This window comes from Myotis nattereri, assembly GCF_964212035.1.
Source record: "Myotis nattereri genome assembly, chromosome: 5".
Classification (NCBI taxonomy): Eukaryota; Metazoa; Chordata; class Mammalia; order Chiroptera; family Vespertilionidae; genus Myotis; species Myotis nattereri.
The window spans coordinates 90250137-90266533 of NC_138080.1; the positions used below are offsets into that span (position 1 = coordinate 90250137).

General features: G+C 51.8%; 1 protein-coding gene across 7 annotated transcripts in view; it reads right to left on the reverse strand.

Annotated features, from left to right (window-relative positions):
• The window catches only part of TNIP1 (TNFAIP3 interacting protein 1), a 51730-nt gene that overhangs the window by 25701 nt on the left and 9632 nt on the right, over positions 1-16397 (reverse strand). For 4 of the 7 annotated variants that reach the window (XM_081091048.1, XM_081091046.1, XM_081091045.1 and 1 more), the window contains exons 2-3: positions 2337-2508; positions 1021-1173 (exon numbers count right to left, since the gene is read on the reverse strand). In XM_081091048.1, the coding sequence (XP_080947174.1) occupies positions 1021-1173; positions 2337-2472 (289 nt within the window). In that variant the 5' untranslated portion in view covers positions 2473-2508. The remainder of the gene's footprint in view (positions 1-1020; positions 1174-2336; positions 2509-16397) is intronic. The other 3 variants (XM_081091050.1, XM_081091051.1, XM_081091049.1) reach the window with 1 other exon arrangement.

The following is a 16397-nucleotide window of genomic DNA, read 5'->3' on the forward strand; positions in this document are numbered from 1 at the left end:
AAGTAACAAAGCGTTTTTATATGTATTATCTCAGCCAATTCTCATGGCGGCTCCAAATTCCCATTTTAAAGGTAAGGACACTGAGGCATGGAAAAGTCACAGAGCCAGTGATTAAAAAACCAGGACTCACACTTGGCTCCCCACCCCCCAACCTTCTGGGGCTCCTGCCATAGGGAGTCCCTTGAGGGTAGCTGCACATCTCGCCCTGGGGATGGGCCCAGCACCAATCTGGGACTCAGCAAACATTGCTGAAGGGACAAGTAGAGACTAGAAACACCCACTGATGGGCACAGTGGGCTCTGAGGTCATCACTTTCCTCTATGTGTCCATTCAGCCCATGTAACCGCCAGCCAAAAGGAAGGCTGGCACGCTGGCCTGGGCTGGTACAGTAGGTGCGGCTGCAGCAGGAGGCCTCTGAGCCCCAAAGGTGGAGACCTTTCCCCCCTGGCCCCAGACCTTGTCCTGGACCCAGAGACATGCCAGAGGAATGCATGGTGACCACATGCAGGACTTTAACCTTTAGTCGCAGTCAGCATTTTCCAGCAATAGGTAACATAAGTAACCTTACATCTGAAATACTCTGCAGCAGGCTGATAGGCAAGGCCAGGTTCTTCCATGGGCCTCAGCTTCCCCAGCTTTAAAATGGAAGGAGAGAGGCCAGACCAGAGTGCTACTGACTCATGTGCCAACTCTGAGTGACCTGAAGTAGATGCCTGGTGCGCTCGGCCTGGTACATAGCAGCTGCTCATTAAATATTTGCTGCATAAATATGCTGATCTTTATCTGATAAAGATCTTGAGGCCATATCTCGGGTACAGTGGATTGCTGTGATCCATAACTGATGTCTGTGAGGGCCTCGGGAGTGCAGAGTCCCATCCAAAATATGACTGGAAGGATGGCCTGTGGCCCAAGGGTAAGTGGAGGAGATGTGGACTTCTAAACAGGAAGGGGTCCACTGTTGAGGGTTTTGGGAGCTGGGAGTTACAAGGAAAGGCAGAGGACAAGCTGGTGCCCTTGGACCTGTGAGCTCAGGCAGGTGGTCGAAGGAAGTCAAAGTGGGAGACGGTGGTGGGAGCAGCTGCCTGTCCTTGCCCAGCTCACTGTCCTCGACCAGCGCTTCTGCCTTCTGCCGCAGCCTGGATGCTTCCATCTGGGACTCTTCCAAAAGCTCCCCTGGAAAGAACGTGGAAAGGAGGAGCAAGAGGAATTACTCAGCACTGTACGCGGGTTCTCCACCCTGTGCCCCTAAACCTGCTTTGGCCTGGCTTTGGATGCTCCAGGCCCTGGACTTTACTGCCACCATTGCCTTATGGGTTGAGTGGGACGAACATCATTCCAGCCCACAATCAGAGACAGGCCCTAAGGAAGAGGGCCCTGCAATCAGGGAAGAGGTGGAGGGGAATCTAGGACAAACTCCTGGCCCCTGGTTCCCTCTTCCTGCTCCATCCCGCCACAGCTGGCTGGGACTCCACAAAAAGTCAGGGCTCTCTTAAACCTACCATCATGGCACCCAGGGGCCACCCACAGCCTGCACCCACAGTCAGGGGCAGTCTTAAGGGACGAGCCCCTTGATAATGCCAGTTACCCTCTGGGCCTCAGTCGTCCTTCTCCCACAGGTGGAGAGAGGCAACTCTACTCCTCGTTCCCCAATCTGCCATTGTAAGCAGCGGTCTGTGAAGCAAGGAGAAAGCATTTGGAAAATTGGGGAACTGAGCTCGCCCCCAAAGCCTAAGACCAGCGAAGGTGGCAGCAAGGCAAAGGAGTAGTTGTAGGAGTGTGGAGGACAGAGAGACCCCTCTGCGGGGAAATCACGGAATGTCGTGGAGGAGGAGGTGGCATCTGAGCTGGGTGCTGATGGATGGGGATGACAGTCATGCAAGGCAAGTGGAGCTCCTTGGCAGTGGGAACAGCTTGAGCAAAAGCCAGGAAAAGAGAAATCAAGGGACCTACTCCCATCTGCTTCAAGCCAAGCTTGGCTCCCTGCTCCAACACCTGGGGACCGAGCCCTGGTTGCCCAGATGATGCCAGCTCCCCCTTCGCTGGTGTTCTGGAAAATAAGGCCACTCTGTTTCCACATCCACAAAATGGGCCTTCTAGCTCCCTTTCCCTAACCCCACACCTCTTTCTCAGCCCCTCAGGGTATTCTGAGTCCTGTCACCATGGTTCTTGGGTGCTGGGGATTCAGGGCTATGGAAGTGCATAAAGACACAGCTGTGGGGCAGGAGCCAGGGCAGGGCCGGGAAGGGCAGAGGGATGACATGGGTGGAGGCATATGCCAGCTGGCACTGCAGGCTACAGGGAGATGGCTCGCAGGGAGAGTGCAGCGTCTGCTTTACCTAACATCTTTATCCCTTGCATTTTTTCCTTTAGTCGGGAATTCTCCTCCACTAGGCGCTCAAAAGCTGTGGACGCCTCTCCCGGAGGGATGCTGCCCCCAGGGTCGTAGATCCGGTACGGTCCTCTCCCTTCCATGAGGGTGGCTCAGCCCCTGCTGGGGTGCCCGCCTGGCTGTAAGGACAACAGCAGGAAATCAGGGGGCTGGCCAGGCCATTGAGGTGCCCCAGAAGGCAGTCCCCATAACCCAGAAGAGAACATAGCACTTCGACTGGTCTGGCCACAGCATAACAGAGCAAGACAGTCACCTCCTTCGATCTGGATGCTCTGCCTCTATTAATGCAACCTAAGAATGGCATCAATTTCTTTCAGTGGCCTCACTACACTCACTGCTGGTTCCTTTGCAACAGCAATCAACTATGAAGTACAATGTGGATGGAGTGTAAGAAAGCACTAGACTTGGAGTAAAAATACTTGAGTTCATGTCCTATTGGTGGGGTCCAGGAGGCCAGGGTCCCTGCATCACAGGATCCCAGAACCCAGCACAGTATCCTATATAATAAAAGGCTAACCTGTAAATAGACCGAATGGCAGAACAAATGAACAACCAAACAACTGGTCACTATGACATGCGCTGACCACCAGGGGGTGTGTGCACGGAACTTGGTGGGCATCGGCAGCAGGCAGCAGAGTGTGGAACATGGCGGGTGTGGGCTGTGTGGGATGGTGGAGCAGGTGGGTGGGGACACCAGACCAAGGTGGGGTGCAGATTGCTGTCATTGGGGTGAGCCTCTGGTAGTTACTGAAAATTCTTTGCTCTTGTGTGCCGCAGTCCCACCCAGCACTTGCACCTGCTGCTGGTGCCAGAGCCTGGCGCCAGCCCCAATCACCTCTCAAGGCTTCTCCACCTCCCCCTGCTCCTAAGGGGCAATCAGGGCAGCAGCCACTGTTTGCACCCGCTGCTGGCACCAGCCCCAATCACTCCATGCTGTCAGCGGGTGCGAGTGAGGTCAGTGCCATCAGGGAGCAGGGCTGCTGGCAGACAGGGGACTGGGGGCCATGGCGGGAGGGGACAGGTTGGGGCTCGGAGGATGGGCCGAGACCTGCCCCTGTGCCCACTGCAGCCTCGCAGAGTACAGTTCCTTTCAAGGTGCACAAACTCATGCACTGGGCTCCTAGTTAGCTATAAAAGAGTGCCCAATAAACACTAAGTAAATAAGTGGTCTAACCATTAACTCACTATGAAATCATGGGCAGTCCCTTCCCCTCCCTGCAGAGGGGAAATGAAAGTTGTTCACTAAATTAGGACTTTATAGTGAAAAGCTTATGCCCTAACAGTTAAGCCAGTCAATCCAATCCCAAGTTCCATTTATATGTATGTCATCTTTTTTAAAAAGAAAGAAGAAAAAACCCTGACTAATATTTAATATACTAGTTGACACTGTCACTCTCCTCTAGTCTCCTATCATGCATGGTCTGTCCCTTCCATTTCTACTGAACAGATGAATTTTCCACCAAACCACTAACTACTTGCTCAAGTGTTTCACATTTATCTGTTCAATTTCATCTGCTTTCTTTCATTTGAAACCTCTCTGAGAAGTGATTTTAGACTCCTAGATCTGTGACTTAGTAGAGAAACTTCGTTCTTGCATTTGTTCATTCATTCAGCAATTATTTATTGAGCACCTACTCCTTGCCAGGTACTAGTTTGGGAAATTATCAGCTAACAAAACAGACAAAAATCCCTTATGCAGCTTACATTCTAGTGGCGGATGTGATAGATAGATAGATAGATAGATAGATAGATGATGGACAGACAGACACAGTATTAGGAGTGATGAAAATATCAAAATATCTATGGACAAAATTTAAACAGGAAGCACGAGGCAGGGACTTTAATTGTACATGGAACTGTCAGGAAAAGCCTCACAGAGAAGGGGTTATTTTAGCAAACATCTGAAGGAGGAGAGGGAACTAGTTATGCAGACAGATATCTGGGGGAAGAATACTCCAGGCAGACAGAACAGTGAGTGCAAAGGCTCTAAGGCTGAAAAACGGATCCAGCCTCCAGACCTACAAAGAGCTTCCCAACACTAAGGAGTTCCAAAGGCCTCCACTGGGACCTCAGAAGGACTTTGGGCCCTGAAACCTCCCTCCCAAGATCACCATCCCCACAGTGATGCCCGAAAGAAGAGTGAAAAGGGACTAATGATAACAACCACCATCCATGAATCCTCTACACGCCAGGCATTGAACGCCTCAGGTGCACTATCTCAGGTAAGCTGCAAATGATCCTAAGATACATACTAACTTGTCCTCATGTTATAAGAGAGCCAGGATTACATGGCCAGCAGGTGACAGGGGAGATGAAAAGCCAGCTCTGCCTAAGAAAGCCCAGTTGCCCCCTGCTACACTTGAACAGCTCCCCAAAGGCTCTGGCCAGAGGAGTTTAAGCCATACTGTAGGGTAACATGGGGCTCTTAGGTACCCTCTGGGCAGTATCCCCTGCCTTGAAGCATAAGAAATAACAAGGATTTTGGCCAGAGGGTCCACATTGCCATAGGTCAGAACGAAAAATAAAGTTCTGGTGAGCAGAACCCCTCCCCGAAAGCCTGACAAACAGAGAAGACGAATACACCCACGCCCTTCTCGAGGCACCCATGCCCTGCTGGGCCCCACAGAGGCAGAGGACAACAGCCTGCCCACCCCACACAAAAGTCATCACTCATCTTGGGGGTGGGGGAAGGGGGCTTGTTTTCAAGCTGAAAGGTCAATACTACACAGTAGAACAAGAAAGCCCTGAAATGTTCACTGAATTAAGAGGCAGTGTGGGTAAAGCACTAACGCAATGACTGGCACAGAGCAAGGTACTCAGAAATGTTGGTAGGTGTGTGAGAGAGGGAGGGGGGACTTCCTTGATGCTCCCCTTCCTCTTCATGTGCTGCTCTAGCAAAACCTACGGACCAGCGTGGAATGTATCTGAGTGCCATAAGCATTCGCACATTTGACAGAGAACTCCCTGTTTTCACAGGTCTGGCACTTGGAAGGTGAGCCATGATTGACAGCTGAATGAAGTTCACCAAGGGGAAGGCTGAGAGCTGGAAGGGACTTGTAGCCACCTCTGGTGATAAGGGGCAGCAGGAGTCCTGGTTCCTGCTCACCACTCCGCACCCACCCAGAATGGGACTGACAGATGACTTTACGTGATAATTTGGGTATGCTTTTTGCTTCACATCTGGCTTGCCCAATAGATTAGAAGCTCCAGGCGAGCCAGGCCGAGTCCATCTTGTCCACCAAGGTATCTTCAGAGTGGTCCAGAAGAAAGCCTCAATACATCTCTAATCAGGTGTGGGGGAGCCCCTGCCCCTGCTTCCTGAGAGGCCATGTGCAAACATCCAAGAGCCTGACCGTGACCCACTGACCAGAGGCACTCTGAGCAACCATACACTTGTAGAATCAGGGCTGGCACGGCTGTGCTCTGTTAGAGATGCCCAGATGTAGGGCCAGGTGGCACGGCAGGATGCAAGATAGAGGAACTGAAAGCCCATCTCCACATCCTGCAAACCACACAATGCTCAGGCTCTTCCTTGGCACTGGGGGTTGACAGGGAAGGAGGTTCAGGAGAAGCCAAAGAGTGGGCAGGCAGCACCATTCTCCCCACCTCCAGCTTCAGCAGGGAGAAGAACAGGCAGAGGGTGGATGAAGAAAGGCGAAAGGGTCTCCTGTGAGAAACCCTCTCTGGAGGTCAGAGGAGCCACCCAAGGGAGGGCCTGGGCTTCTGGAGGAAAGACAGACAAAGAGGAAAATGGGGAATTTCCACGTCCTGCTGACCTCACGCCCAGATGGTCGTCAGCAGTTCCAGGATGCTGCTGGGCAGAAAGGAATCTCCTCCTGGCCAGGGTGGTTTTTTCACCCTTTCCTGGAGAGAGGATCATTCCCAGGATGACGGAGCTGCACAGGAATCTCCAAGGGCAATGAGGCCAGGCCCAGACCGAGACCATTCCCAGGCGTCCAGGGGCTCTCTGGATGAGAGGCGGCTTTACACTATCTTGCCCGCCAGGCTGGCAGCATGTGGGGTCACAGATCCCACCCCTCGCCTGGGGCAGTGCGGGAGCTCAGTGCCTAGGGTCCTAGGGCCCTCCGACTCTCCCTCATGATATGAAGGCCACCAGTCAGGGCCAGAGCACGAAGACCAAAGTCACCAAAAGTCAGGACAGGGCTAGAACCAGAAGGTCTCTGCTCTCTCCAGCCTGCCCACTGCCCCGCTCCACACACACACACCTCTCCTCCATTACTGGGATCCCACTGCAAGGAGAGGCCCCACCCTATGTTCTTGCGGGGTCTGGCCCTGACCCCATATCCACCTGGGCCTTGTTCCGGCAGCTACAGATCAGCAGAGGGACACCAACCCGCCCTCCAAAAACAGAAACAGACGGTAGTGAAGAGGCAGCCAGCTCGGACCTTCTTCCAAAACAAAACCTCAGCTGGGGCAGGGGGTGGGGTGGGGGTGCCCACTGGAACCTGAGAGACCCAGTTTAGGGACAGAAAAGGGCCTAGAGTCTAGACAGATAGACCAGGCAGGGACCACAGAGTGAAGATGTAAAATGATGCTGTTGAAACAGGAGGAGTCACCAGCCCCCCCAAAAAAGAGGAGGTGGCAGGGTGACAGGCAGCAGCTAAGGAAGTGTGAGGGGATGGGAGCATGGGTCCAAATCACAACGTCCACCCAAGAAGAAGAAGAAGGTTGAAAAAGGTGAGATTCGGATTTAAATTTACACCCCAGCTTCTGCCCTGAAGTGCTTCAGTCCATCTGAGATTGTCATGTGCTGTCACCGGGAGGAGGGCTCCCGGGCCCCCCAAACGATGGAAATTTGCACACCAGTAACTTTTGCAAAATCCCTAGTAGTTTCCCAAGCACTGTTTTTCCCTCTGATTGCCACACAGCCTGGGAGGAAGGCAGGGCCGGTGCTCACGGATGAGGGCACTGAGGCCGACCTGGGGATTTAATCGCTGATCTATTGCTGCTGGGAACCGGCTGCATCCTGGGGCCAGCTATACCCTACAGCCGAGGGGCGGGGGGCGGGGGGGGGGGAGGTCCTGAAGCTCTCCCTGTCCCAGAGGGAAAAGTCCAGGCAGATCTCAGGTATTTTGAGGTGGAAGGTCACAGTGGCCAACGGTCAACTACCAGGTAGCTTGACCAGAAGCAGCAGGGGCTTCCAGGGATGCTGGTGGGTGGAGGTGACAGAGATGTGAAGCAGAGGGGTCTCCAGGGAGGAAGGCACAGGACAGAAAGCCAGACAGTCCTAGCGTCTACTCAGCTACTCCTGGCCATGGGCAAACCTGCCCACTCCCGGCACCTTAGTTCCCTGGTGTGCACAGGGAGGAGCCTGCACTAGAGAGAAGCTGGGGGATGGCTTAAAGCTGGCCTGAGGACTGACTGAGGCCCAGTAGCAAGTCACAGAAAGAGAAGGGGACCCAGCACACTGGAGATAATACAGCCTGGGAGTCAGGAAGAACGGGTCCAAACAGGGTGGAGCAGGTGAAGCATGCAGGGTGCAGTGCTGAAGCGGCACTCACATGCAAGCACGTGACCCTGAGTGCCTCAGGTGCTGCACCTGGGGCCACACCTGCCCTTGCCTCACCCCAGTTCCAGCTCTGTCCACCCTTGCAGGCTGAGTGATACCAAACCAGTCCCTCACCTCTTCTAAGCCTCAGCTGCCTCATCTGCAAAAACCCTATATAATAAAAGCATAGTATGCAAATTGTCCCCTGGACTGGGAGTTATCTGGGAGTTTGACCAGGGGGCGGGGCCGACCCGGCCAGCAGCCAGCAGTGGTTAGGGGCCCTACCAGTGCACAAATTTTGTGCACTGGGTCTCTAGTAGGAATAATAATAGAAGTAGCTGGTATCAGATTAAAAACATTAAATGAAGCAATATGTGTACAGTTGGGAGTTCTCATTTCATACTTCCTCATTATTTGGTTAATGCAACAAGAAATGTACTCATTTTATAATAAAATTTCTGAAATAGTTATAATGTGTTTATAGCACTTAGCTAAGTACCTGGTACATAGTAGGTTCTTGGTACCCATAACTGTGCCCAGCTGTTTTAAGGGCCAAGTCTCCCCCAACCCCATTTAATCCTTCTTTTAACAAGTTTTAAGGTTCCTCTGTAGGCTCTGTAAGCTAGGTCGTGGCATCTACTCAATGTCTGGTGACTGCAAATAACCATTAAGCAGGGACACTGGCACAATACCACAGCCAGTGAAGATGTAGGCAGAAGCAGCCATGGAGCAGGGTACCACACTCATGCAAGACTGAGAATCATCTGAGCCTCATTCTCCTCAACTGTAAATGGAAATGTCCTTCAATTCCCCCCAAAGATGAGAGGAACTGAGGTGTCCTAAAAGCATCTTGCCAACGAAAGCAAAAATCTTTCCCTGCCCATTTCACAGTCAGGGACACTGTGGTCCCAGGCCCATCCATCAGAGAGCTGGCTGTGCCCTCTTGATGACTGTCAGCAAAGACACAGCACCTACTTTTGATGGTGTGTACTCAGGGAGCCCACCCTGGCATCCTCGCCAGTGAGGAGCCAAGGACTTAATAAGTCTTTGCAACCAATTCAGCAATCAAGAGGCTGCAGGCATCGGGTGCAATATGAGGAGCCAGGGCTCAGAAATCATGGGATGTAGTCAAGGGATATCAGGGCAAACATCTTCCCCTCACTGGGCCTCAGTCTGCAACAATAGCAACACCATCGTGGGGGGACTAGACAATCTTTAAGGCCCCTTCTAATTCTAACAGTCCAGAACTTGCAATTTGTTATCACCCCTTTCTATAACCTTATGACCTTGAGAAGGCTACTCTCTGCAGCCCCAATTCCTCCTAACACCCAAGTGGATTTCCCTGACCCATGAGCCCTCCCACAAGTGCTATGGAGGTGGGGGGTGCTGTCGCCTCCCCAAGAGCAGTCAGAAACTCCCAGATAATGTCTGCAGCCCTTCACAAGGTCCTACCCTCCTGCTGTGTCCTTCTTCCTTCCCTTCCCTCCTGTCCCCTCCTCTGACTCACCCACAGAGGGAACTTCCACTCAGCCTGCAAGACCTAGGCTCCACACCACCAGCCTGGAGACAGGGGGTAGATCAGGGCCATCAGCCAGCTGGAATCACTGCAAAAGAAGACTAAGGAGGACCTAGCTAAAGCTGGGAGAGGGCCTGACCGCTGTGAAGTCTCCCATATGCCAGGCCATGGGCTGTGCCATGAAGCACATTGGCTCACTTTTCCCTCCCACACAGAGATAAAAATTATTACCCCTGGGTTCCAGCAAGGAAACCAATCCTCTCGGCTAGGTAGCATTATTCCTATTTTTCAGATCAGAAACAGACTCAGATTGGTTAAGTAACTTGCCTACGGACACACAGCTGGTTAGTGGCAGGACAAAGAATCCAGTCTCGATCCAATACCCATGCCCTTCCCACCGGCCTGCACTGCCCCAGAGGCAACTGACTGAACCTCAGAGGGAGGAAACCAGTCCTGCTGTCGGCTATCTGGAACATGGCCCCAGGTTCTCAGCACTGCCTGTGTGGCTATAACCTTGCATGCAATCAGATCCCAGGCTGCCCTTAATCACCAGCAGGCACCAGGGCTTAGGTCTCGGGCTGGAAGGAAGCTCAGGGGAAATTCAGTCCCGTGCTTGTCCAGTGCCTAGGGGAGGGGGCGGAGGGACTGCCATTGATCACCTTTAGTGACCCAGACTTCCTTCCCAAGGAGCCTCCCCTCAGCGGCCAGCACTGGCTGCAGTCGGCTACTCCCAGTTCTGCTTCCACCAGCCCTTGCTCTGCCTCTGGGGTTCCTGGAATAAGGAACAAGATGCCTGCCTCTCTTCTCCATTTCAGCCCTGAAGAGATCTGGACCCTGATGCTTTCTCTTGAAGCTGATCAGCCCCTGCGCCCTCCATGGTTTCTCACAGGGACTGGCTTCCAGACCCCTCTCCATCCACTCTCCTCAACCCCCACCTCCTGTGCGCTGCTTGTAGCTGGTCCTGAAATGGAACACAGGCTCCAGGTGTGGTTTGCCTGACCAAACAGAGAAACTTTCTCCTCCACCCTTTTATATGTTATGTTTCTACTGATCTCACCTAATAAATATTTGTTTTTCTTACAGCTGGTCACCCACAGTAACTCATGCCCTTTCTCAATGATGTCAACATTGAGACTGCAGTTTGCTTGACTGCTGAGAACAAAGTTCTCTTGTAGAAGAGTACGCTTGAGGAGGTTTCAATCATCTAAAGGCCCACAGGTAGCTGACTGAGTAATCCCCTATCTAAGAATCTAGAAATCTTTGCATCACTGTACACAGGGCGCTGGACAAAGATGTGTACTGTCATATGCTTTGTAATAGCAAAACTGTCCTGAATGCCCATCATGAGGGGATCGGATTAACTACAGTGAACTTACCCAATGGAATGCTAGACAGCCATAGAAAAGAATGGGGCAGACTGCTTTGCAACGACACAGAAAGGTGCCTGTAAGACACTGTTAAGGAAAAAAGCAAAGTACAGATTTATATGTAAACAGGGTTTAAAAAACAAACACACACATAACTATGTGTGTAGGTGTGTGTGTATGAAATCCCAAATGTGTATAGGAAAAGCTCTTGAAAGATATATACCAAACTGCTACTAGTAGACAGCTCTAGAGAAGAAATTGAGATACAAGACTAGAATCAAAAGAAGCTCTTATTTTTACCTACAGTTATTTTAGCTCTTTTAAAGGGAAATCTAGTTCTGTTCTATTTTTTAAAATTCATTTTAAAATACAACGGGGATGGAGCAGGGGAGAGGAAGAAGAGAGAAGACAACTTCAGTTTTTACTTTATACCTTCGTATTGGTTGAGTCTGAAGGGAGGTATTTTTTTTCTCCAATGAGCACATGCTATTTTGTAACTTTTTTCCCATTGACTTTATAGAGAGAGTGGAGGGGAGGGAGTGAAGGAGGGAGGGGAAAGGAAGGGAGTAAGAGAGAGAGAGAACCATTGATATGAGAGAACACATCGATTGGTTGCCTCCTGCATGCACCCCAACCAGCACCGGGGATGGAACCTGCAACCCAGGTATGTGCCCCTGCCAGGGAATCGAACCAAGACCCTTCGGTGCGTAGGCCGATGCTCTAAGCATTGAGCAACACCAGCGAGAGCTAAAGAGAGATTTTTAAATAATTTTTTTTTTTTTAAATTTAAGTATCTTGACAAGATTGGGACAATAGGGGAAGCCTATTGTTCCGGCACCAAAGAAGGCTGGAGGGCTATGGGAGGGTTGAGAGCCTCCTGGCCATGCATTTGCTTCATGCAGACAGACAAGGCTATAGGGATGTGATCATAAATCAGGAGATTAAGTCCAGGAGCAAGGTTTCTAGTCAAGGAATTCGGTAGATGGAGAGTTGGCAACTACAGAGCAGAGTTTCAGCCTGGAACCTGCCAGAAAGGATCTGGCTTCAGGAAGGTCAGGGCTGGCCTTGAGGTGGCAACGGTGGGAAGAGAAGCTCCAGGCTTTGAATACCATCCTCAGCTGGGTACAGGTGCCAAGCTCCCTGCCCACTGCCTGTGGGTCCTCACACCGGGCTTGACACCTGCTTTGCTGGAGAGGAAGCTGGGTTGAGACAGGTGCAGAACTTGGCTCAAGGCCACACAGTTCCCAAGGGACAAAACGGAACCATCACCTGTGCTCCCCATGGCCAACAGCCCCTAAGGAGGGCTAAGAAGGCAGCACAAGCAACCCCAGTTCACTTTCCTTCTCCCCCATGCACACCTCCTCTCAGATTCTGGGGTCCACAGTGTGCACATTCCATGACTAGAAGCCCACTTCCCTCCCAGCAGCTGGGAACTCACCCAACCCAGAAGGACCTCAACTATCAGCTACAGGGACAAAGGGCACTAGGCCCAACTGTGGGATAAAAGGGATGGGGAACTCAACTGTCCTCCTGTCTCCTAGTCCCCAATATACCCAGAGGTGGTTTCTCCAACGCTGTAATTACCCTTTCTAAGAGGAAAGATGACAACTTGTGAGAGTTCCTTTATAACAAATATGATGGAAGAAGGTTGAATGGGTTCAAATCCTGGTTCTGCTCCCTTTCCAGGTGACAATGGGTGACCTCACTTTCCTTGTTTCTCCCTCTGGAAATGCTGAGAGGACCAACTAGAAACCACATAGCTCCCTGTAGATTTTATGAGACTGACGCGCTGCCTGCTGCGCTAAGAGGGCGCCAGCTCCCTGTAGATTTTAAAGTGCTGGCCAACAGAAGCCATAATGGCTAGGAAAGAGACAGCTGGACGGGGTAAGGACACTCAGATAAAAGCCAAATAGGTCTTGTTTTAACAGCAAAAGCTGGGAACTACCTAATGAAAAAGAAAATGAGTAAATACAATGGGGCAATCTCATATTAGGAAATACTACAAAGCCATAAAAAATGAATGAACTTTTAGTGACCCAGACCTAGAGATATCAACATGGATGAATCTCACAAATACATTAAGCAAAACAAGCAAGTTTCAGAATAATACAGACAGTATGATAGCATTTAAGTAACATTTTAAAACATACAAAACAATACTACATATTGCTTAGGGAGGCATACATTTATAATAAAACTATGGAGAAATGCAAGAGGATAAACTCTAAATTCAGGGGAAGGAAAGGGGATGATCAGGGAGAAATTTCAGGTGCACAGAAATGTGTCCTCGTGGGTGCCCAGGTATCTGCCTCTTACCCTCTATATCTGAAAGATTCCTTCATATTTTCTAAAAGTCCATGTTGCTGTCCTCAGAACCTCTTCCCAGGTGACAAACTTGTAAGGCACTTCGATCTCCAGCCTCCAGAATGGGAGGGGGTCGCACTTGTAGAGGCAGAAGTGGGGTGCGGAGGGACCAGGGTTCCTGAGGTCTCTGACAAAGCTGGCCATGACAAAGGCAGAGGGCAATGACCAGCACTGCCTGCACTCTCCAGTGTGGGTGGAGACCAAACCAAAGGCCCCTGACTCATGGGTCACCCCCCACGCCCGCCCTAAAAATACCAGCTCTGGCCTCTGAGTATGACTCCTCAGTGACAAGACTCCCACAGCATCCCTCCCCTTGTCCTCCCCCCACACACACCCATCTGCCTGGACCACCAGTTAGTCCACCCATAGGTGCTCAAGGACACAGAGACCAGCCTCGGGGCAAGGTCCTCGGGAAGAGAAGAGCTCCACAGGAAGGCACCAGACAAAGAGCCAGCAGTTCCCCAGGCCAGTCATCCATTCCTCTAGGAAGAGTGACTGTCCTGGGCCGGTCATGGGGAAAAACATGGAGAACTTCCTGCAACTGGCTGTGGAGGCTGCCAAGATCTGTCTCTAGGGTTGGGGAGCTTCTCCCTGCTTCCCTGTGCCTTCTTTGGCGCAACCCTCCAGAAGACTCCAGACACCCTCCCTTCAGAGAAGGACGGGAAAGGAGGGCAGTGGCACAGCTCTAGGAGCAGGGAGGGTGGGCACAGGAAGACATGGCCCACCAGGAAAAGCTCAGAAACTGCTGGACGCCCAATCGCTGGGCTACAGAACTTTCAGAGCTGGAAGAGGACACCCTGAGGCAGCAGCCAGTACAATCCCTTCATGTTGCAGCTGGGATGCCAAAGTCAGCAAAGTGAAGAGGCCTGCCCAAGGTGGCACGGGATGGCAGTGAGGCAGAGGGGAGGGGCCCGGTGGCCAGCTGTGCCTTCTCTGCCTCACCACCCCAGGACCCTGTCTCTTTCCTTCCCTCTCTCCCCCAAAGTGGTCAGGTGAGCGAGGAGGGAGCAAAGAGGAGGTAAGAAAGGAAGGACCTGCATCAAGCCTCCCCCCGCACTGCTGTGAAAGCAAGCCATCTGTAACAACACCGGGAGGCAGCGTGCTCCCTGACCCTGAGGGTGGGGATCAAGTGGAGGCTGGATGATCACCTGCTGGGGTGCTGGGTGCTGTTGAGGGAACTTGGGCCAGATGTCCTGTGTGCCCCTCACACAGGTAAGCTTCCACTATTCTAATCAGGGATGGAAAGAGGTCTGAGACAAAGCAAAGGATGACCCCGTCCGAGAGGACACGGCATGGCCCATAGGTGGCAGAGGGTCGATGGCAAGTTTTCCTGAAGCACGGAAACACAGACCATCCTCATCTTCTCCTATTAAAATCCCTTCAATGTCCTTGTGATCATCACCATTCACAAGGTCAGCAGTGGCATTTACTGATGGCTTACCCTGCACCAGCCCTGCGCTGAGTGCTTGCACGCACTGTCTCATTCATTCGCCCCACTCTAGAAGGTAGCACGGGGGGCACAGAACCTTACAGGTGAGGAAGCAGAGGCAGCACCCACCCAGGAGTGCCCAACTCGAAAGGAGGGGCTCCACACCAGGGGTTCTCAAAGAGCCGCCCGGACCAGCAGCAGCATCTCCAACACTTACTGGATCAGACACCAGGGGCCACAGCCCAGCGATCTAACAAGACACCCCAGTGGTGCTGAAGCCTGCTTAAGTTTGCCAACCAAATGGTCTAATCACTTCCCAGTGCTGCCCGCAGGGAAAAACCAACACGTCTCTACCTGGTAGTCAAGACCTTAGGGTTTTTCCTAGCCCAGCTGGTCAGCTTCCCCAACCCAGCAGAACCTTACCCCACATCTGCTGCTCAGCCCACCAAGTTCCAGAAGGGGCTCAGGCCCCCCTCTGCACCTCATCATCAGGCCTGGCCTTGGAGTCACCTCTCTCCAGAAGCCCCCAGCCCACCTGGCACCTGCAAACTGCTCCGGATGACAGTGAGACTTACTGCCGGGCACCTGCTGGCACACAAGGGCTTCCAGACAGCACTCTGGGCACCTTCCTCCCCATTTACTACAAGCTCCTCAAGGGCAGGGCCAGTTCCTATGCACCTGAGCATCGGGCCATATTCACAGCACCAGGCACGAGGGCCATCAGGAAATGTTTCCTGACTGTGGAGAGGGATAAAGGGTGATGGGAAAGATTAAATTAAATTTTTTAAAAATGAAAAAAAAAAAGCCTCAGAAAGAAAGTTCTGGTTCTCATTCCAACTCTGCCACTACCCCTCTGGGGCAAGTGCCTTCCCATCTCTAGGCCTCGGTTTCCCACCTGGGAAATGCACCATTATCCTAGTTTCTTCTACTCTACTCCCCCATTGAACAAAGCCAGCAGAGCCTTACCCTAGACCCTCTTATCTATTATCAGGGATGCACACATGAAACCAAAGAGGCCCCTGCTCTCACTCTTCTCTTCTAGGAAAAAGAGAAAGACGACAAACTGAAATTACTATATGCCAGACACTGAGTTCTATACATAGACTTTCTCATTCACAAAAAAATAAGATTATTTCAGAGGATAACAACTGCATAAAAAAAATACAACAGTTTTATTACAGAAAGTGAAAAAAGGGGCTACTTTGCATAGAAAGGTCAGGGAAGGCCCCTCTGAGGAGGTGACATTTGAGCTGAGACTTGGCAAATAAGGAAGAACCAGCCATAGGAAGAGCCAGAGAAAGGAGTTCCAAGCAGAAGGAACAGCATATACAAAGGCCTCAAGGAAAGGCCAAGCCTGGCAGGGAAGAAAAGCAGGGGCCATGGCTACACCGCAGTGAGAGCAGAAGTAAGGTAGTACCCAGGGGACTCAGAGAGGGAGGCAAACAACCTCTTACAAGTCTAAGGTGCTCAAATCAGGTCGGCCCGACACAACCCAGGACATCCGGGCCCAAGTCACAAGCAGCACTGGGGGTAAGGGTATGAGTCAGACCCCACGGCTTCCTGGGGCCCCAAAGGACTGGTGTGGGCATAGGGGCAGGCACCAACCCTCAGCATGAGTGCCATGCCATACCCACGGGACACCCACGGGTGGGGGGAAACAGGGTCACGTAAGTATGTAGAACACAGGACTCTCACGGCTGCCGCTTTCAGAGGGACATGATCAAGTGCTTCCATGAAGCGCCAGTCCCCGATCACATTATTTTCCCAGGACACAGCAAGGACAAGAGCCTTGGTCAGTGGAAAAGGAACAAGATCCAGGGTTC